This window comes from Mustelus asterias, unplaced genomic scaffold (genome assembly GCF_964213995.1).
Source record: "Mustelus asterias unplaced genomic scaffold, sMusAst1.hap1.1 HAP1_SCAFFOLD_945, whole genome shotgun sequence".
In the NCBI taxonomy this organism is placed as follows: Eukaryota; Metazoa; Chordata; class Chondrichthyes; order Carcharhiniformes; family Triakidae; genus Mustelus; species Mustelus asterias.
Window position 1 is genome coordinate 1 of NW_027590891.1, and position 20764 is coordinate 20764.

Here is a 20764-nt window from a genome sequence, read left to right on the forward strand (position 1 = left end):
CTCTCTCTCTCTCTCTCTCAGGGTGATATCTGTACACTGTCTGGTGTCTCTCAGTCCCCTCTCTCTCTCTCTCAGGGGGATATCTGTACACTGACTGGTGTCTCTCAGTCCCCTCTCTCTCAGGGAGATATCTGTACACTGACTGGTGTCTCTCAGTCCCTCTCTCTCTCTCTCTCAGGGAGATATCTGTACACTGACTGGTGTCTCTCAGTCCTCTCTCTCTCAGGTAGATATCTGCACACTGACTGGTGTCTCTCAGTCCCCTCTCTCTCTCTCTTTCTCAGGTAGATATCTGTACACTGACTGGTGTCTCTCAGTCCTCTCTCTCTCAGGTAGATATCTGTACAATGACTGGTGTCTCTCAGTCCCTTCTCTCTCTCTCTCAGGGAGATATCTGTACACTGACTGGTGTCTCTCAGTCCTCTCTCTCTCTCAGGGAGATATCTGTACACTGACTGGTGTCTCTCAGTCCTCTCTCTCTCTCTCAGGCAGATATCTGTACACTGACTGGTGTCTCTCAGTCCCTCTCTCTCAGGGAGATATCTGTACACTGACTGGTGTCTCTCAGTCCCCTTTCTCTCTCTCAGGGAGATATCTGTACACTGACTGGTGTCTCTCAGTCCCCTCTCTCTCTCTCTCAGGGGGATATCTGTGCACTGACTGGTGTCTCTCAGTCCCCTCTCTCTCTCTCTCAGGGGGATATCTGTGCACTGACTGGTGTCTCTCAGTCCCCTCTCTCTCTCTCTCAGGGAGATATCTGTACACTGACTGGTGTCTCTCAGTCCTCTCTCTCTCTCAGGGAGATATCTGTACACTGACTGGTGTCTCTCAGTCCCCTCTCTCTCTCTCAGGGAGATATCTGTACACTGACTGGTGTCTCTCAGTCCCCTCTCTCTCAGGGAGATATCTGTACACTGACTGGTGTCTCTCAGTCCCCTCTCTCTCTCTCTCAGGGGGATATCTGTGCACTGACTGGTGTCTCTCAGTCCCCTCTCTCTCTCTCAGGGAGATATCTGTACACTGACTGGTGTCTCTCAGTCCCCTCTCTCTCTCAGGGAGATATCTGTACACTGACTGGTGTCTCTCAGTCCCCTCTCTCTCTCTCAGGGAGATATCTGTACACTGACTGGTGTCTCTAAGTCCCCTCTCCCTCTGTCAGGGAGATATCTGTACACTGACTGGTGTCTCTCAGTCCCCTCTCTCTCTCTCTCAGGGAGATATCTGTACACTGACTGGTGTCTCTCAGTCCCCTCTCTCTCTCAGGGGAGATATCTGTACACTGACTGGTGTCTCTCAGTCCCCTCTCTCTCTCTCTCAGGGAGATATCTGTACACTGACTGGTGTCTCTCAGTCCCCTCTCTCTCTCTCTCAGGGAGATATCTGTACACTGACTGGTGTCTCTCAGTCCCCTCTCTCTCTCAGGGGGATATCTGTACACTGACTGGTGTCTCTCAGTCCCCTCTCTCTCTCTCTCAGGGTGATATCTGTACACTGACTGGTGTCTCTCAGTCCTCTCTCTCTCTCAGGGAGATATCTGTACACTGGCTGGTGTCTCTCAGTCCCCTCTCTCTCTCTCAGGGTGATATCTGTACACTGACTGGTGTCTCTCAGTCCCCTCTCTCTCTCTCAGGGAGATATCTGTACACTGACTGGTGTCTCTCAGTCCCCTCTCTCTCTCAGGGGGATATCTGTACACTGATGTATGTCTCTAAGGTGAGAATCCTTGACTGATTCTCCAGCTTTGTTACAGAGCTTGCCCGGAGGATACAGGTAAATTCTCAGAGTAATGTTACGCAGGAGCGGAGCTTTGTACAGTTCTTTCCCGATTTTGTCTGGACGCTACGTGACCTGACCCTGGATTTGGAGATTGACGGAGTGCCGGTCACCCCAGACCAGTACCTGGAGAACAGCCTGAGACTGATAGCAGGTTTGCAAACCCAAATAATATCCTCGGGGAGCGAGGAGGGGGTATAGATGGAGACTGTGTGGTAGGGATAGAGAGAGAGAGACAGAGAGAGAGACAGAGAGAGACACAGAGAGAGAGACAGAGAGAGACAGAGACAGAGAGAGAGAGAACGAGAGAGAGACAGAGAGAGAGAGAGACAGAGAGAGAGAGAGACAGAGAGAGACAGACAGAGAGAGAGAGACAGAGAGAGACAGAGACAGAGAGAGACAGAGAGAGACAGAGAGAGACAGAGAGAGAGAGAGAGAGACAGAGAGAGAGAGAACGAGAGAGAGACAGAGAGAGAGAGAGACAGAGAGAGAGAGAGACAGAGAGAGAGAGAGACAGAGAGAGAGACAGAGAGAGAGAGACAGAGAGAGACAGAGACAGAGAGAGACAGACAGAGACAGAGAGACAGAGAGAGAGAGAACGAGAGAGAGAGAACGAGAGAGAGAGAGACAGAGAGAGAGAGAGACAGAGAGAGAGACAGAGAGAGAGAGAGACAGAGAGAGAGACAGAGAGAGAGACAGAGAGAGACAGAGAGAGAGAGTGAGACACAGAGAGTGAGAGAGCCAGAGTGAGAGAGACAGAGAGAGAGTTGGAGAGAGAGAGATGGAGAGAGAGAGATAGAGAGAGAGAGTGAGACACAGAGAGTGAGAGAGCCAGAGTGAGAGAGACAGAGAGAGAGATGGAGTGAGAGAGAGAGAGAGATAGAGAGACACACGGAGACAGAAAGGGAGAGAGTGAGAGACCGAGAGAGAGGGAGAGAGACAGGGAGTGAGACAGAATGACAGAGAGTGACTGAGAGAGAGACCGAGAGGGAGAGACAGAGAGAGAGAAAAAGACAGAGAGTGAGAGAGAGAGGGACAGAGGCAGAGAGAGAAAGAGAGAGAGAGAGAGAGTGAGCAGGAATGGAGGTGCGGAGTGAGAGCGTTGGTGATTGAGAGAGATGGAGTGTGTGAGAGAGGGAGGTGTGAGAAGGGGTGGCGTGAGGGGTGTGAGAGAGAGGGAGAGAGGGTGTGTGTGGGGGGGGGGGGGAGTCTCTAACCGGAGAGATCGGGAGGGACCGGGGACAGAACGAGGAGGTGGGGGCCTGACCCGAGCGGAGGAGGGGGAATTCTGGTCTGACGGGGGGGTGTGGGACAGGAGGAGAGGGGGGTGGGGTGCGGGGTTTGGTGGATTCGCTGACCCCCCTCTCTCCCTTCCCCCGGTGTCCGGACAGGCGAGAGTGATCGGAACACGGACTACAACGCCCTGCGGAGGTGTATCCGGGACTACTTCCCGTCACGTCGCTGCTTCGCTTTCGTTTGTCCCGCCGCCCGGGCGGATCTCCGAAACCTCCAGGAGCTTCCCGACGACCGGCTGGATCCCGAGTTCGTGGAGGAGTTCCGCCGCTTCTCGGAGTACATCAACGGCAACGGAAAGGTCAAGAGAGTCCCAGGCGGGTACCAGGTGACAGGGAAGAGTGAGTAGCCCCCTCCCAGAGTGGCACCGCCCACCTTCCGAGAGCGTCATGGCAACCGGACCCTCCCAAACCCCCTTCCCCTCCACTCCCACCCACCCCCGGGTCCGCCGGGATTCTGTACAGTGGGAGCGAACGGGAAGGGGATTGGGATTGTGTACAGTGGGAGTGAACGGGAAGGGGATTGGGATTGTGTACAGTGGGAGCGAACGGGAAGGGGATTGGGATTGTGTACAGTGGGAGTGAACGGGAAGGGGATTGGGATTGTGTACAGTGGGAGTGAACGGGAAGGGGATTGGGATTGTGTACAGTGGGAGTGAACGGGAAGGGGATTGGGATTGTGTACAGTGGGAGTGAACGGGAAGGGGATTGGGATTGTGTACAGTGGGAGTGAACGGGAAGGGGTTTGGGATTGTGTACAGTGGGAGTGAATGGGAAGGAGTTTGGGATTGGGATTGTGTACAGTGGGAGTGAATGGGAAGAAGATTGGGATTGGATTGTGTCCAGTGGGAATGAACGGGAAGGGGATTGGGATTGTGTACAGTGGGAGCGAATGGGAAGGGGTTGGGAATTGGGATTGTGTACAGTGGGAGTGAATGGGAAGGGGTTGGGGATTGGGATTCTGTACAGTGGGAGTGAGCGGGAAGGGGATTGGGATTGTGTACAGTGGGAGTGAACGGGAAGGGGATTGGGATTGTGTACAGTGGGAGTGAACGGGAAGGGGATTGGGATTGTGTACAGTGGGAGCGAACGGGAAGGGGATTGGGATTGTGTACAGGGAGTGAACGGGAAGGGGATTGGGATTGTGTACAGTGGGAGTGAACGGGAAGGGGATTGGGATCCATTGGGATTGTGTAGAGTGGGAGTGAACGGGAAGGGATTGGGTCCATTGGGATTGTGTACAGTGGGAGTGAACGGGAAGGGGATTGGGATTGTGTACAGTGGGAGTGAACGGGAAGGGGATTGGGATTGTGTACAGTGGGAGTGAATGGGAAGGAGTTTGGGATTGGGATTGTGTACAGTGGGAGTGAATGGGAAGAAGATTGGGATTGGATTGTGTCCAGTGGGAATGAACGGGAAGGGGATTGGGATTGTGTACAGTGGGAGTAAACGGGAAGGGGATTGGGATTGTGTACAGTGGGAGTGAACGGGAAGGGGATTGGGAGTGTGTACAGTGGGAGTGAACGGGAAGGGGTTTGGGATTGTGTACAGTGGGAGTGAACGGGAAGGGGTTTGGGATTGTGGACAGTGGGAGCGAACGGGAAGGGGATTGGGATTGTGTACAGTGGGAGTGAACGGGAAGGGGTTTGGTATTGTGTACAGTGGGAGTGAACGGGAAGGGGATTGGGATTGTGTACAGTGGGAGTGAACGGGAAGGGGATTGGGATTGTGTACAGTGGGAGTGAACGGGAAGGGGATTGGGATTGTGTACAGTGGGAGTGAACGGGAAGGGGATTGGGACTGTGTACAGTGGGAGTGAACGGGAAGGGGATTGGGATTGTGTACAGTGGGAGTGAACGGGAAGGGGATTGGGATTGTGTACAGTGGGAGTGAACGGGAAGGGGTTTGAGGTCCATTGGGATTGTGTGCAGTGGGAGCGAACGGGAAGGAGTTTGGGATATGGGATTGATGATGCAATGTTGTATCCCAGTGTTAAGCCAATTGGTAGAGAGTTACGTGGCAGCCATTGCGAGAGGAAAGTTGCCCTGCGTGGAATCGGGAGTGGCAGTAATGGTGGATAAGGAAAATCAGGATGCCATGAAGGCGGCGGTGGGATATTATGACCAGAAGCTGTCCGCTGCGTTGGAACTCCCACCACATATTGTGTACCGTCTGTCAGACCTGTTCACCTTCTACCACAATGAGGCCATTCGGATCTTCATGGACCATTCCCTGATGGACAATCATGGGAAGTACATCGGAAAATTGGCGGTGTGTATTTATCTCAACATCACATCAGAGATATCTCACTGAGAGACACCAGTCAGTGTACAGATATCTCCCTGAGAGACACCAGTCAGTGTACAGATATCTCCCTGAGAGAGAGAGAGGGGACTGAGAGACACCAGTCTGTGTACAGATATCTCCCTGAGAGAGAGGGGACTGAGAGACACCAGCCAGTGTACAGATATCCCCCTGAGAGAGAGAGAGGGGACTGAGAGACACCAGTCAGTGTACAGATATCTCCCTGAGAGAGAGAGAGAGAGGGGACTGAGAGACACCAGTCAGTGTACAGATATCTCCCTGAGAGAGAGAGGGGACTGAGAGACACCAGTCAGTGTACAGATATCTCCCTGAGAGAGAGAGAGGACTGAGAGACACCAGTCAGTGTACAGATATCTCCCTGAGAGAGACAGAGAGAGAGGGGACTGAGAGACACCAGTCAGTGTACAGATATCTCCCTGAGAGAGAGAGGGGACTGAGAGACACCAGTCAGTGTACAGATATCTCCCTGAGAGAGAGAGAGGGGACTGAGAGACACCAGTCAGTGTACAGATATCTCCCTGAGAGAGAGAGAGAGGGGACTGAGAGACACCAGTCAGTGTACAGGTATCTCCCTGAGAGAGAGAGAGAGGGGACGGAGAGACACCAGTCAGTGTACAGATATCTCCATGAGAGAGAGAGAGGGGACTGAGAGACACCAGTCAGTGTACAGATATCCCCCTGAGAGAGAGAGAGGACTGAGAGACACCAGTCAGTGTACAGATATCCCCCTGAGAGAGAGAGAGGGGACTGAGAGACACCAGTCAGTGTACAGATATCTCCCTGAGAGAGAGGGGACTGAGAGACACCAGTCAGTGTACAGATATCTCCCTGAGAGAGAGGGGACTGAGAGACAGCAGTCAGTGTACAGATATCACCCTGAGAGAGAGAGAGAGGGGACTGAGAGACACCAGTCAGTGTACAGATATCCCACTGAGAGAGAGAGAGGACTGAGAGACAGCAGTCAGTGTACAGATATCTCCCTGAGAGAGAGAGAGAGGGGACTGAGAGACACCAGTCAGTGTACAGATATCTCCCCGAGAGAGAGAGAGGGGACTGAGAGACACCAGTCAGTGTACAGATATCTCCCTGAGAGAGAGAGGGGGGGGACTGAGAGACACCAGTCAGTGTACAGATATTACCCTGAGAGAGAGAGAGAGGGGTCTGAGAGACACCAGTCAGTGTACAGATATCACCCTGATTGAGAGGGGACTGAGAGACACCACACAGTGTACAGATATCTCCCTGAGTGAGAGAGAGGGGACTGAGAGACACCAGTCAGTGTACAGATATCTCCCTGAGAGAGAGAGAGGGGACTGAGAGACACCAGTCAGTGTACAGATATCTCCCTGAGAGAGAGAGGGAACTGAGAGACACCAGTCAGTGTACAGATATCTCCCTGAGAGAGAGAGGGGACTGAGAGACACCAGTCAGTGTACAGATATCTCCCTGAGTGAGAGAGAGGGGACTGAGAGACACCAGTCAGTGTACAGATATCTCCCTGAGAGAGAGAGGGAACTGAGAGACACCAGTCAGTGTACAGATATCTCTCTGAGAGAGAGGGGGACTGAGAGACACCAGTCAGTGTTCAGATATCTCCCTGAGAGCGAGAGAGGGGACTGAGAGACACCAGTCAGTGTACAGATATCTCCCTGAGAGAGAGAGGGGGGACAGAGAGACCGCAGTCAGTGTACAGATATCTCCCTGAGAGAGAGAGAGGGGACTGAGAGACACCAGTCAGGGTACAGATATCTCCCTGAGAGAGAGAGAGAGGACTGAGAGACACCAGTCAGTGTACAGATATCTCCCTGAGAGAGAGGGGACTGAGAGACACCAGTCAGTGTACAGATATCCCCGTGAGAGAGAGAGAGAGGGGACTGAGAGACACCAGTCAGTGTACAGATATCTCCCTGAGAGAGAGAGAGGGGACTGAGAGACACCAGTCAGTGTACAGATATCCCCCTGAGAGAGAGAGAGGGGACTGAGAGACACCAGTCAGTGTACAGATATCTCCCTGAGAGAGAGAGAGAGAGAGAGGGGACTGAGAGACACCAGTCAGTGTGCAGATATCTCCCTGAGAGAGAGAGAGAGAGAGGGGACTGAGAGACACCAGTCAGTGTACAGATATCTCCCTGAGAGAGAGAGGGGACTGAGAGACACCAGTCAGTGTACAGATATCTCCCTGAGAGAGAGAGGGGACTGAGAGACACCAGTCAGTGTACAGATATCTCCCTGAGAGGGAGGACTGAGAGACACCAGTCAGTGTACAGATATCTCCCTGAGAGAGCGGGGACTGAGAGACACCAGTCAGTGTACAGATATCTCCCTGATAGAGAGAGAGAGGACTGAGAGACACCAGTCAGTGTACAGATATGTCCCTGAGAGAGAGAGAGGGGACTGAGAGACACCAGTCAGTGTACAGATATCTCCCTGAGAGAGAGAGGGGGGACTGAGAGACACCAGTCAGTGTACAGATATCTCCCTGAGAGAGAGAGAGGACTGAGAGACACCAGTCAGTGTACAGATATCTCCCTGAGAGAGAGAGGGGACTGAGAGACACCAGTCAGTGTATAGATATCTCCCTGAGAGAGAGAGAGAGGACTGAGAGACACCAGTCAGTGTACAGATATCTCCGTGAGAGAGAGGGGACTGAGAGACACCAGTCAGTGTACAGATATCTCCCTGAGAGAGAGAGAGGACTGAGAGACACCAGTCAGTGTACAGATATCACCCTGAGAGAGAGAGAGGGGACTGAGAGACACCAGTCAGTGTACAGATATCTCCCTGAGAGAGAGAGAGGGGACTGAGAGACACCAGTCAGTGTACAGATATCTCCCTGAGAGAGAGGGGACTGAGAGACACCAGTCAGTGTACAGATATCTCCCTGAGAGAGAGAGAGAGGGGACTGAGAGACACCAGTCAGTGTACAGATATCACCCTGAGAGAGAGAGGGGGCTGAGAGACACCAGTCAGTGTACAGATATCTCCCAGAGAGAGAGAGAGGGGACTGAGAGACATCAGTCAGTGTACAGATATCTCCCTGAGAGAGAGAGAGGACTGAGAGACACCAGTCAGTGTACTGATATCTCCCTGAGAGAGAGAGAGAGGGGACTGAGAGACACCAGTCAGTGTACAGATATCACCCTGAGAGAGAGAGGGGGCTGAGAGACACCAGTCAGTGTACAGATATCCCCCTGAGAGAGAGAGAGAGGACTGAGAGACACCAGTCAGTGTACAGATATCTCCCTGAGAGAGAGAGAGGACTGAGAGACACCAGTCCGTGTACAGATATCTCCCTGAGAGAGAGAGGGGACTGAGAGACACCAGTCAGTGTACAGATATCTCCCTGAGAGAGAGGACTGAGAGACACCAGTCAGTGTACAGATATCTCCCTGAGAGAGAGAGAGAGGGGGGACTGAGAGACACCAGTCAGTGTACAGATATCTCCCTGAGAGAGAGAGAGAGAGAGGGGACTGAGAGACACCAGTCAGTGTACAGATATCTCCCTGAGAGAGAGAGGGGACTGAGAGACACCAGTCAGTGTACAGATATCTCCCTGAGAGAGAGAGGGGACTGAGAGACACCAGTCAGTGTACAGATATCTCCCTGAGAGAGAGAGGGGGGACTGAGGGACACCAGTCAGTGTACAGATATCTCCCTGAGAGAGAGAGAGGGGACTGAGAGACACCAGTCAGTGTACAGATATCTCCCTGAGAGAGAGGGGACTGAGAGACACCAGTCAGTTTACAGATATCTCCCTGAGAGAGAGAGAGGGGACTGAGAGACACCAGTCAGTGTACAGATATCTCCCTGAGAGAGAGAGAGGGGACTGAGAGACACCAGTCAGTGTACAGATATCTCCCTGAGAGAGAGAGAGAGGGGACTGAGAGACACCAGTCAGTGTACAGATATCTCCCTGAGAGAGAGAGAGAGGACTGAGAGACACCAGTCAGTGTACAGATATCTCTCTGAGAGAGAGAGAGAGAGAGAGCGGGGACTGAGAGACACCACTCAGTGTACAGATATCTCCCTGAGAGAGAGAGAGGGGACTGAGAGACACCACAGTCAGTGTACAGATATCTCCCTGAGAGAGAGAGAGGGGACTGAGAGACACCAGTCAGTGTACAGATATCTCCCTGAGAGAGAGAGGGGGACTGAGAGACACCAGTCAGTGTACAGATATCTCCCTGAGAGAGAGAGAGGACTGAGAGACACCAGTCAGTGTACAGATATCTCCCTGAGAGAGAGAGAGGGACTGAGAGACACCAGTCAGTGTACAGATATCTCCCTGAGAGAGAGAGAGAGGGGACTGAGAGACACCAGTCAGTGTACAGATATCTCCCTGAGAGAGAGAGGGGACTGAGAGACACCAGTCAGTGTACAGATATCTCCCTGAGAGAGAGGGGACTGAGAGACACCAGTCAGTGTACAGATATCTCCCTGAGAGAGAGAGGGGACTGAGAGACACCAGTCAGTGTACAGATATCTCCCTGATAGAGAGAGAGAGGACTGAGAGACACCAGTCAGTGTACAGATATCTCCCTGAGAGAGAGAGAGGGGACTGAGAGACACCAGTCAGTGTACAGATATCTCCCTGAGAGAGAGAGGGGGGACTGAGAGACACCAGTCAGTGTACAGATATCTCCCTGAGAGAGAGAGAGGACTGAGAGACACCAGTCAGTGTACAGATATCTCCCTGAGAGAGAGAGGGGACTGAGAGACACCAGTCAGTGTATAGATATCTCCCTGAGAGAGAGAGAGAGGACTGAGAGACACCAGTCAGTGTACAGATATCTCCGTGAGAGAGAGGGGACTGAGAGACACCAGTCAGTGTACAGATATCTCCCTGAGAGAGAGAGAGGACTGAGAGACACCAGTCAGTGTACAGATATCACCCTGAGAGAGAGAGAGGGGACTGAGAGACACCAGTCAGTGTACAGATATCTCCCTGAGAGAGAGAGAGGGGACTGAGAGACACCAGTCAGTGTACAGATATCTCCCAGAGAGAGAGGGGACTGAGAGACACCAGTCAGTGTACAGATATCTCCCTGAGAGAGAGAGAGGACTGAGAGACACCAGTCAGTGTACTGATATCTCCCTGAGAGAGAGAGAGAGGGGACTGAGAGACACCAGTCAGTGTACAGATATCACCCTGAGAGAGAGAGGGGGCTGAGAGACACCAGTCAGTGTACAGATATCTCCCTGAGAGAGAGAGAGGGGACTGAGAGACACCAGTCAGTGTACAGATATCTCCCTGAGAGAGAGAGAGGACTGAGAGACACCAGTCCGTGTACAGATATCTCCCTGAGAGAGAGAGGGGACTGAGAGACACCAGTCAGTGTACAGATATCTCCCTGAGAGAGAGGACTGAGAGACACCAGTCAGTGTACAGATATCTCCCTGAGAGAGAGAGAGAGGGGGGACTGAGAGACACCAGTCAGTGTACAGATATCTCCCTGAGAGAGAGAGAGAGAGAGGGGACTGAGAGACACCAGTCAGTGTACAGATATCTCCCTGAGAGAGAGAGGGGACTGAGAGACACCAGTCAGTGTACAGATATCTCCCTGAGAGAGAGAGGGGACTGAGAGACACCAGTCAGTGTACAGATATCTCCCTGAGAGAGAGAGGGGGGACTGAGGGACACCAGTCAGTGTACAGATATCTCCCTGAGAGAGAGAGAGAGAGGGGACTGAGAGACACCAGTCAGTGTACAGATATCTCCCTGAGAGAGAGGGGACTGAGAGACACCAGTCAGTGTACAGATATCTCCCTGAGAGAGAGGGGACTGAGAGACACCAGTCAGTGTACAGATATCTCCCTGAGAGAGAGGGGACTGAGAGACACCAGTCAGTTTACAGATATCTCCCTGAGAGAGAGAGAGGGGACTGAGAGACACCAGTCAGTGTACAGATATCTCCCTGAGAGAGAGAGAGAGGGGACTGAGAGACACCAGTCAGTGTACAGATATCTCCCTGAGAGAGAGAGAGGGGACTGAGAGACACCAGTCAGTGTACAGATATCTCCCTGAGAGAGAGAGAGGGGACTGAGAGACACCAGTCAGTGTACAGATATCTCCCTGAGAGAGAGAGGGGGGACTGAGAGACACCAGTCAGTGTACAGATATCTCCCTGAGAGAGAGAGAGGGGACTGAGAGACACCAGTCAGTGTACAGATATCTCCCTGAGAGAGAGAGAGAGGGGACTGAGAGACACCAGTCAGTGTACAGATATCTCCCTGAGAGAGAGAGAGAGGACTGAGAGACACCAGTCAGTGTACAGATATCTCTCTGAGAGAGAGAGAGAGAGAGGGGGGACTGAGAGACACCACTCAGTGTACAGATATCTCCCTGAGAGAGAGAGAGGGGACTGAGAGACACCAGTCAGTGTACAGATATCTCCCTGAGAGAGAGAGAGGGGACTGAGAGACACCAGTCAGTGTACAGATATCTCCCTGAGAGAGAGAGGGGGGACTGAGAGACACCAGTCAGTGTACAGATATCTCCCTGAGAGAGAGAGAGGGACTGAGAGACACCAGTCAGTGTACAGATATCTCCCTGAGAGAGAGAGAGGGGACTGAGAGACACCAGTCAGTGTACAGATATCTCCCTGAGAGAGAGAGAGAGAGGGGACTGAGAGACACCAGTCAGTGTATAGATATCTCCCTGAGAGAGAGAGGGGACTGAGAGACACCAGTCAGTGTACAGATATCTCCCTGAGAGAGAGGGGACTGAGAGACACCAGTCAGTGTACAGATATCTCCCTGAGAGAGAGAGGGGACTGAGAGACACCAGTCAGTGTACAGATATCTCCCAGAGAGAGAGAGAGGGGACTGAGAGACACCAGTCAGTGTACAGATATCTCCCTGAGAGAGAGAGAGGGGACTGAGAGACACCAGTCAGTGTACAGATATCTCCCTGAGAGAGAGAGGGGGACTGAGAGACACCAGTCAGTGTACAGATATCTCCCTGAGAGAGAGAGAGGACTGAGAGACACCAGTCAGTGTACAGATATCTCCCTGAGAGAGAGAGAGGGGACTGAGAGACACCAGTCAGTGTACAGATATCTCCCTGAGAGAGAGAGAGAGAGGGGACTGAGAGACACCAGTCAGTGTATAGATATCTCCCTGAGAGAGAGAGGGGACTGAGAGACACCAGTCAGTGTACAGATATCTCCCTGAGAGAGAGGGGACTGAGAGACACCAGTCAGTGTACAGATATCTCCCTGAGAGAGAGAGGGGACTGAGAGACACCAGTCAGTGTACAGATATCTCCCTGATAGAGAGAGAGAGGACTGAGAGACACCAGTCAGTGTACAGATATCTCCCTGAGAGAGAGAGAGGGGACTGAGAGACACCAGTCAGTGTACAGATATCTCCCTGAGAGAGAGAGGGGGGACTGAGAGACACCAGTCAGTGTACAGATATCTCCCTGAGAGAGAGAGAGGACTGAGAGACACCAGTCAGTGTACAGATATCTCCCTGAGAGAGAGAGGGGACTGAGAGACACCAGTCAGTGTATAGATATCTCCCTGAGAGAGAGAGAGAGGACTGAGAGACACCAGTCAGTGTACAGATATCTCCGTGAGAGAGAGGGGACTGAGAGACACCAGTCAGTGTACAGATATCTCCCTGAGAGAGAGAGAGGACTGAGAGACACCAGTCAGTGTACAGATATCACCCTGAGAGAGAGAGAGGGGACTGAGAGACACCAGTCAGTGTACAGATATCTCCCTGAGAGAGAGAGAGGGGACTGAGAGACACCAGTCAGTGTACAGATATCTCCCAGAGAGAGAGGGGACTGAGAGACACCAGTCAGTGTACAGATATCTCCCTGAGAGAGAGAGAGGACTGAGAGACACCAGTCAGTGTACTGATATCTCCCTGAGAGAGAGAGAGAGGGGACTGAGAGACACCAGTCAGTGTACAGATATCACCCTGAGAGAGAGAGGGGGCTGAGAGACACCAGTCAGTGTACAGATATCTCCCTGAGAGAGAGAGAGGGGACTGAGAGACACCAGTCAGTGTACAGATATCTCCCTGAGAGAGAGAGAGGACTGAGAGACACCAGTCCGTGTACAGATATCTCCCTGAGAGAGAGAGGGGACTGAGAGACACCAGTCAGTGTACAGATATCTCCCTGAGAGAGAGGACTGAGAGACACCAGTCAGTGTACAGATATCTCCCTGAGAGAGAGAGAGAGGGGGGACTGAGAGACACCAGTCAGTGTACAGATATCTCCCTGAGAGAGAGAGAGAGAGAGGGGACTGAGAGACACCAGTCAGTGTACAGATATCTCCCTGAGAGAGAGAGGGGACTGAGAGACACCAGTCAGTGTACAGATATCTCCCTGAGAGAGAGAGGGGACTGAGAGACACCAGTCAGTGTACAGATATCTCCCTGAGAGAGAGAGGGGGGACTGAGGGACACCAGTCAGTGTACAGATATCTCCCTGAGAGAGAGAGAGAGAGGGGACTGAGAGACACCAGTCAGTGTACAGATATCTCCCTGAGAGAGAGGGGACTGAGAGACACCAGTCAGTGTACAGATATCTCCCTGAGAGAGAGGGGACTGAGAGACACCAGTCAGTGTACAGATATCTCCCTGAGAGAGAGGGGACTGAGAGACACCAGTCAGTTTACAGATATCTCCCTGAGAGAGAGAGAGGGGACTGAGAGACACCAGTCAGTGTACAGATATCTCCCTGAGAGAGAGAGAGAGGGGACTGAGAGACACCAGTCAGTGTACAGATATCTCCCTGAGAGAGAGAGAGGGGACTGAGAGACACCAGTCAGTGTACAGATATCTCCCTGAGAGAGAGAGAGGGACTGAGAGACACCAGTCAGTGTACAGATATCTCCCTGAGAGAGAGAGGGGGGACTGAGAGACACCAGTCAGTGTACAGATATCTCCCTGAGAGAGAGAGAGGGGACTGAGAGACACCAGTCAGTGTACAGATATCTCCCTGAGAGAGAGAGAGAGGGGACTGAGAGACACCAGTCAGTGTACAGATATCTCCCTGAGAGAGAGAGAGAGGACTGAGAGACACCAGTCAGTGTACAGATATCTCTCTGAGAGAGAGAGAGAGAGAGGGGGGACTGAGAGACACCACTCAGTGTACAGATATCTCCCTGAGAGAGAGAGAGGGGACTGAGAGACACCAGTCAGTGTACAGATATCTCCCTGAGAGAGAGAGAGGGGACTGAGAGACACCAGTCAGTGTACAGATATCTCCCTGAGAGAGAGAGGGGGGACTGAGAGACACCAGTCAGTGTACAGATATCTCCCTGAGAGAGAGAGAGGACTGAGAGACACCAGTCAGTGTACAGATATCTCCCTGAGAGAGAGAGAGGGGACTGAGAGACACCAGTCAGTGTACAGATATCTCCCTGAGAGAGAGAGAGAGAGGGGACTGAGAGACACCAGTCAGTGTACAGATATCTCCCTGAGAGAGAGAGGGGGGACTGAGAGACACCAGTCAGTGTACAGATATCTCCCTGAGAGAGAGAGAGGACTGAGAGACACCAGTCAGTGTACAGATATCTCCCTGAGAGAGAGAGAGGACTGAGAGACACCAGTCAGTGTACAGATATCTCCCTGAGAGAGAGAGAGGGGACTGAGAGACACCAGTCAGTGTACAGATATCTCCCTGAGAGAGAGAGAGAGAGGGGACTGAGAGACACCAGTCAGTGTATAGATATCTCCCTGAGAGAGAGAGGGGACTGAGAGACACCAGTCAGTGTACAGATATCTCCCTGAGAGAGAGGGGACTGAGAGACACCAGTCAGTGTACAGATATCTCCCTGAGAGAGAGAGGGGACTGAGAGACACCAGTCAGTGTACAGATATCTCCCTGATAGAGAGAGAGAGGACTGAGAGACACCAGTCAGTGTACAGATATCTCCCTGAGAGAGAGAGAGGGGACTGAGAGACACCAGTCAGTGTACAGATATCTCCCTGAGAGAGAGAGGGGGGACTGAGAGACACCAGTCAGTGTACAGATATCTCCCTGAGAGAGAGAGAGGACTGAGAGACACCAGTCAGTGTACAGATATCTCCCTGAGAGAGAGAGGGGACTGAGAGACACCAGTCAGTGTATAGATATCTCCCTGAGAGAGAGAGAGAGGACTGAGAGACACCAGTCAGTGTACAGATATCTCCGTGAGAGAGAGGGGACTGAGAGACACCAGTCAGTGTACAGATATCTCCCTGAGAGAGAGAGAGGACTGAGAGACACCAGTCAGTGTACAGATATCACCCTGAGAGAGAGAGAGGGGACTGAGAGACACCAGTCAGTGTACAGATATCTCCCTGAGAGAGAGAGAGGGGACTGAGAGACACCAGTCAGTGTACAGATATCTCCCAGAGAGAGAGGGGACTGAGAGACACCAGTCAGTGTACAGATATCTCCCTGAGAGAGAGAGAGGACTGAGAGACACCAGTCAGTGTACTGATATCTCCCTGAGAGAGAGAGAGAGGGGACTGAGAGACACCAGTCAGTGTACAGATATCACCCTGAGAGAGAGAGGGGGCTGAGAGACACCAGTCAGTGTACAGATATCTCCCTGAGAGAGAGAGAGGGGACTGAGAGACACCAGTCAGTGTACAGATATCTCCCTGAGAGAGAGAGAGGACTGAGAGACACCAGTCCGTGTACAGATATCTCCCTGAGAGAGAGAGGGGACTGAGAGACACCAGTCAGTGTACAGATATCTCCCTGAGAGAGAGGACTGAGAGACACCAGTCAGTGTACAGATATCTCCCTGAGAGAGAGAGAGAGGGGGGACTGAGAGACACCAGTCAGTGTACAGATATCTCCCTGAGAGAGAGAGAGAGAGAGGGGACTGAGAGACACCAGTCAGTGTACAGATATCTCCCTGAGAGAGAGAGGGGACTGAGAGACACCAGTCAGTGTACAGATATCTCCCTGAGAGAGAGAGGGGACTGAGAGACACCAGTCAGTGTACAGATATCTCCCTGAGAGAGAGAGGGGGGACTGAGGGACACCAGTCAGTGTACAGATATCTCCCTGAGAGAGAGAGAGAGAGGGGACTGAGAGACACCAGTCAGTGTACAGATATCTCCCTGAGAGAGAGGGGACTGAGAGACACCAGTCAGTGTACAGATATCTCCCTGAGAGAGAGGGGACTGAGAGACACCAGTCAGTGTACAGATATCTCCCTGAGAGAGAGGGGACTGAGAGACACCAGTCAGTTTACAGATATCTCCCTGAGAGAGAGAGAGGGGACTGAGAGACACCAGTCAGTGTACAGATATCTCCCTGAGAGAGAGAGAGAGGGGACTGAGAGACACCAGTCAGTGTACAGATATCTCCCTGAGAGAGAGAGAGGGGACTGAGAGACACCAGTCAGTGTACAGATATCTCCCTGAGAGAGAGAGAGGGGACTGAGAGACACCAGTCAGTGTACAGATATCTCCCTGAGAGAGAGAGGGGGGACTGAGAGACACCAGTCAGTGTACAGATATCTCCCTGAGAGAGAGAGAGGGGACTGAGAGACACCAGTCAGTGTACAGATATCTCCCTGAGAGAGAGAGAGAGGGGACTGAGAGACACCAGTCAGTGTACAGATATCTCCCTGAGAGAGAGAGAGAGGACTGAGAGACACCAGTCAGTGTACAGATATCTCTCTGAGAGAGAGAGAGAGAGAGGGGGGACTGAGAGACACCACTCAGTGTACAGATATCTCCCTGAGAGAGAGAGAGGGGACTGAGAGACACCAGTCAGTGTACAGATATCTCCCTGAGAGAGAGAGAGGGGACTGAGAGACACCAGTCAGTGTACAGATATCTCCCTGAGAGAGAGAGGGGGGACTGAGAGACACCAGTCAGTGTACAGATATCTCCCTGAGAGAGAGAGAGGACTGAGAGACACCAGTCAGTGTACAGATATCTCCCTGAGAGAGAGAGAGGGGACTGAGAGACACCAGTCAGTGTACAGATATCTCCCTGAGAGAGAGAGAGAGAGGGGACTGAGAGACACCAGTCAGTGTATAGATATCTCCCTGAGAGAGAGAGGGGACTGAGAGACACCAGTCAGTGTACAGATATCTCCCTGAGAGAGAGGGGACTGAGAGACACCAGTCAGTGTACAGATATCTCCCTGAGAGAGAGAGGGGACTGAGAGACACCAGTCAGTGTACAGATATCTCCCAGAGAGAGAGAGAGGGGACTGAGAGACACCAGTCAGTGTACAGATATCTCCCTGAGAGAGAGAGAGAGAGGGGACTGAGAGACACCAGTCAGTGTACAGATATCCCCCTGAGAGAGAGAGAGGGGACTGAGAGACACCAGTCAGTGTACAGATATCACCCGCTCTGTCTAATTCTGCCTCTCTGCCTCTTCAGGAAGACTTACAGTCCCGGTACAAGTCTGTAATTTCCGAGATTGAGAGAGTTTCCCGGAGTCATTGCAAGGAAGTTCTTGACAACCTTCAGGGACTTTTTCTGGGAAGGTTGGACACTGGGGAATATCTTAAACCTGGTGGCTCCTCGGCTCTGGACGATGACCTGGAGGAAGTGGTGGAAGATTATACTCGCCGGACATCGGAGGAAGTCAAAGTAAGCTTGCAGTTCATGTCTCTGTCCCGCCCCATTCTCTGTCCCCCATCTCTGCCCCTCCCTTCAATCCATCCGCCTCCCCTTTCCCAGAGAGTGGAGGCGGGGGGGGGGTGTGGGAGGGGGTTAGATGGGAGTGTGATGGGATCCTCTCCACTCGCCTGGGTGAGTGGCGGCTCCCGACGGCACTGGAGAAGCTCCACACCATCCAGGACAAAGCAGCCTCCCCTCCTCCCCCCGGCTCGATCGCCACGCTAACCCCCCACCTTCGACACTCACTCCCTCCACCGCAGCGGCAGCTGTGTACACCAACTACTGGATGCCCCGCAGCGACTCGCCAAGGCTCCTTCCTCAGCACCTTCCAAACCCGCCACCCAGAAGGACAAGGGGGGCAGCAGACCCATGGGGAACACCCACCGCCCGCAAGTCCCCTCCCTTCGAGCTCCCCCCCCCCCCCCCCCCCCCCCCCCCCACAGACCATCCTGACTTGGAAATACACCGTGTGGCTGTGGTCAAAATCCTGGAACTCCATCCCTAACAGCGCCGTGGTTGTGCCTACAGCTGGGGGGACTGCAGTGGGTTCAAGATGGCGGCACACCCATCCCCTTCCCGAGGGGGCAGTTAGGGAGGGCATTAAATACTGGCTCTTTGCCCCCTGCTTCCCCCCCCTCCTCTTCCTCCCCCGACCTCTCAAATCTCACCCCCCCACACTCCCAGCCACGCCCGCAGACTGACTGTGCCACCAGCCCTGATTGGTTCCCTCCCGCCCTGCAGGGGGTGGAGGTTCTGGCGCAGTTCCTGAAGACGGTGCAGCCTCGCCTGGCCAAAGTGCGGAAAGTGCACAGCGTGTCGCAGGAGAAGGTGGAGCATGAGTCCGGTGAGTGAGCGAGAGAGAGAGAGAGAGAGGGAGGGATCGGGGGTGTGTGGGGTTGTGGGTGGGGGGGGGTGGGGAAGGGGGGGGAAGAGGGGGAGATAATGGAGGCGGGCAGGATTGTGTTTGGGAGAACGGGGTGGGCTGCGGGATGAGGTGGGGAACGCGGAACAAGCTGCCACAACGTTTTTTTGCAATTTGTACATTATGAGGAGGCACCTCAAGTCAAGAGCTGCGAAGCCCACTCGTGATGATTTGACCATGCTTACACAGTTAACAAACCCTTGCAAACGTTCGCTATAAAGCATTGGATTAATTAAACTCAGGCCGAAACCTCCTTTCGGTGGCAATAGTCTTTGCAGATGTCCTCACCTGAAAGAGTTCTGGTCGGACAGCCAGACAATGCTCTACTGTTGCGACAGAAATCTCACGCATAATCCCGTCTGAGTATGACGGCAAAAGCTGTGTTTCCCTCATCTCTATCGAGGCCTCATAGCCACACATAGAAACTAGAATCAGGAGGAGGCCATTCAGCCCCTCCAGCCTGCCCCGCTCTTCATTTAGATCACGGCTGATCATCAAATTCAATATCCCGATCCCCCCTTCTCCTCCATTACCCTCTTAGCCCCTTTCGGGAAGGAAATCTGCCGTCCTTACCCCGGTCTGGCCTCCATGTGACTCCAGAGCCACAGCGATGTGGTTGACTCTCAATCGCCCCCCCAAGGGCAACTAGGGATGGGCAATAAATGGTGGCCCAGCCGGCGATGCCCAACGTCCCATACAAAGAACAAAGAACAATACAGCACAGGAACAGGGCCTTCGGCCCTCCAAGCCCGTGCCGCTCCCTGGTCCAAACTAGACCATTCTTTTGTATCCCTCCATTCCCACTCCGTTCATGTGGCTGTCTCGATAAGTCTTAAACGTTCCCAGTGTGTCCGCCTCCACCACTTTGCCTGGCAGCGCATTCCAGGCCCCCACCACCCTCTGTGTAAAATATGTCCGTCTGATATCCGTGTTAAACCCCCCCCCCTCACCTTGAACCTATGACCCCTCGTGAACGTCACCACCGACCTGGGGAAAAGCTCCCCACCGTTCACCCTATCTGTGCCTTTCATAATTTTATACACCTCTATTAAGTCTCCCCTCATCCTCCGTCTTTCCAGGGAGAACAAGCCCAGTTTACCCAATCTCTCCTCATAACTAAGCCCCTCCATACCAGGCAACATCCTGGTAAACCTCCTCTGCACTCTCTCCAAAGCCTCCACGTCCTTCTGGTAGTGCGGCGACCAGAACTGGACACAGTATTCCAAATGCGGCCGAACCAACGTTCTATACATCTGCAACATCAGACCCCAACTTTTATACTCTATGCCCCGTCCTATAAAGGCAAGCATGCCATATGCCTTCTTCACCACCTTCTCCACCTGTGACGTCACCTTCAAGGATCTGTGGACTTGCACACCCAGGTCCCTCTGCGTATCTACACCCTTTATGGTTCTGCCGTTTATCGTGTAGCTCCTCCCTACATTATTTCTACCAAAATGCATCACTTCGCATTTATCAGGATTGAACTCCATCTGCCATTTCTTTGCCCAAATTTCCAGCCTACCTATATCCTTCTGTAGCCTCTGACAATGCTCCTCACTATCTGCAAGTCCTGCCAATTCTGTGTCGTCCGCAAACTTACTGATCACCCCAGTTACACCTTCTTCCAGATCGTTTATATAAATCACAAACAGCAGAGGTCCCAATACAGAGCCCTGCGGAACACCACTAGTCACAGGCCTCCAGCCGGAAAAAGACCCTTCCACTGCCACCCTCCGTCTTCTGTGACCAAGCCTGTTCTCCACCCATCTATCCCCTTTATCCATGAATTAATACAATAAAAAGCGACACTGACAATGGAAACACGAACTAGGGGGCACAGCCTCAAAATA

The 20764-nt window shown here is 52.7% G+C and overlaps 1 protein-coding gene across 1 annotated transcript in view; it reads left to right on the forward strand.

Moving 5' to 3' along the window:
* Positions 1–1739: 1739 nt before the first annotated feature.
* Positions 1740–20764, forward strand: part of LOC144487643 (guanylate-binding protein 3-like) — a gene marked incomplete at its 5' end in the record, with an annotated part of 32538 nt that continues 13513 nt past the window's right edge. The window contains 5 exons of the mRNA XM_078205720.1: positions 1740–1927; positions 3165–3407; positions 5056–5336; positions 17747–17959; positions 18731–18833. Coding sequence (XP_078061846.1) covers positions 1740–1927; positions 3165–3407; positions 5056–5336; positions 17747–17959; positions 18731–18833 — 1028 coding nt within the window. The remainder of the gene's footprint in view (positions 1928–3164; positions 3408–5055; positions 5337–17746; positions 17960–18730; positions 18834–20764) is intronic.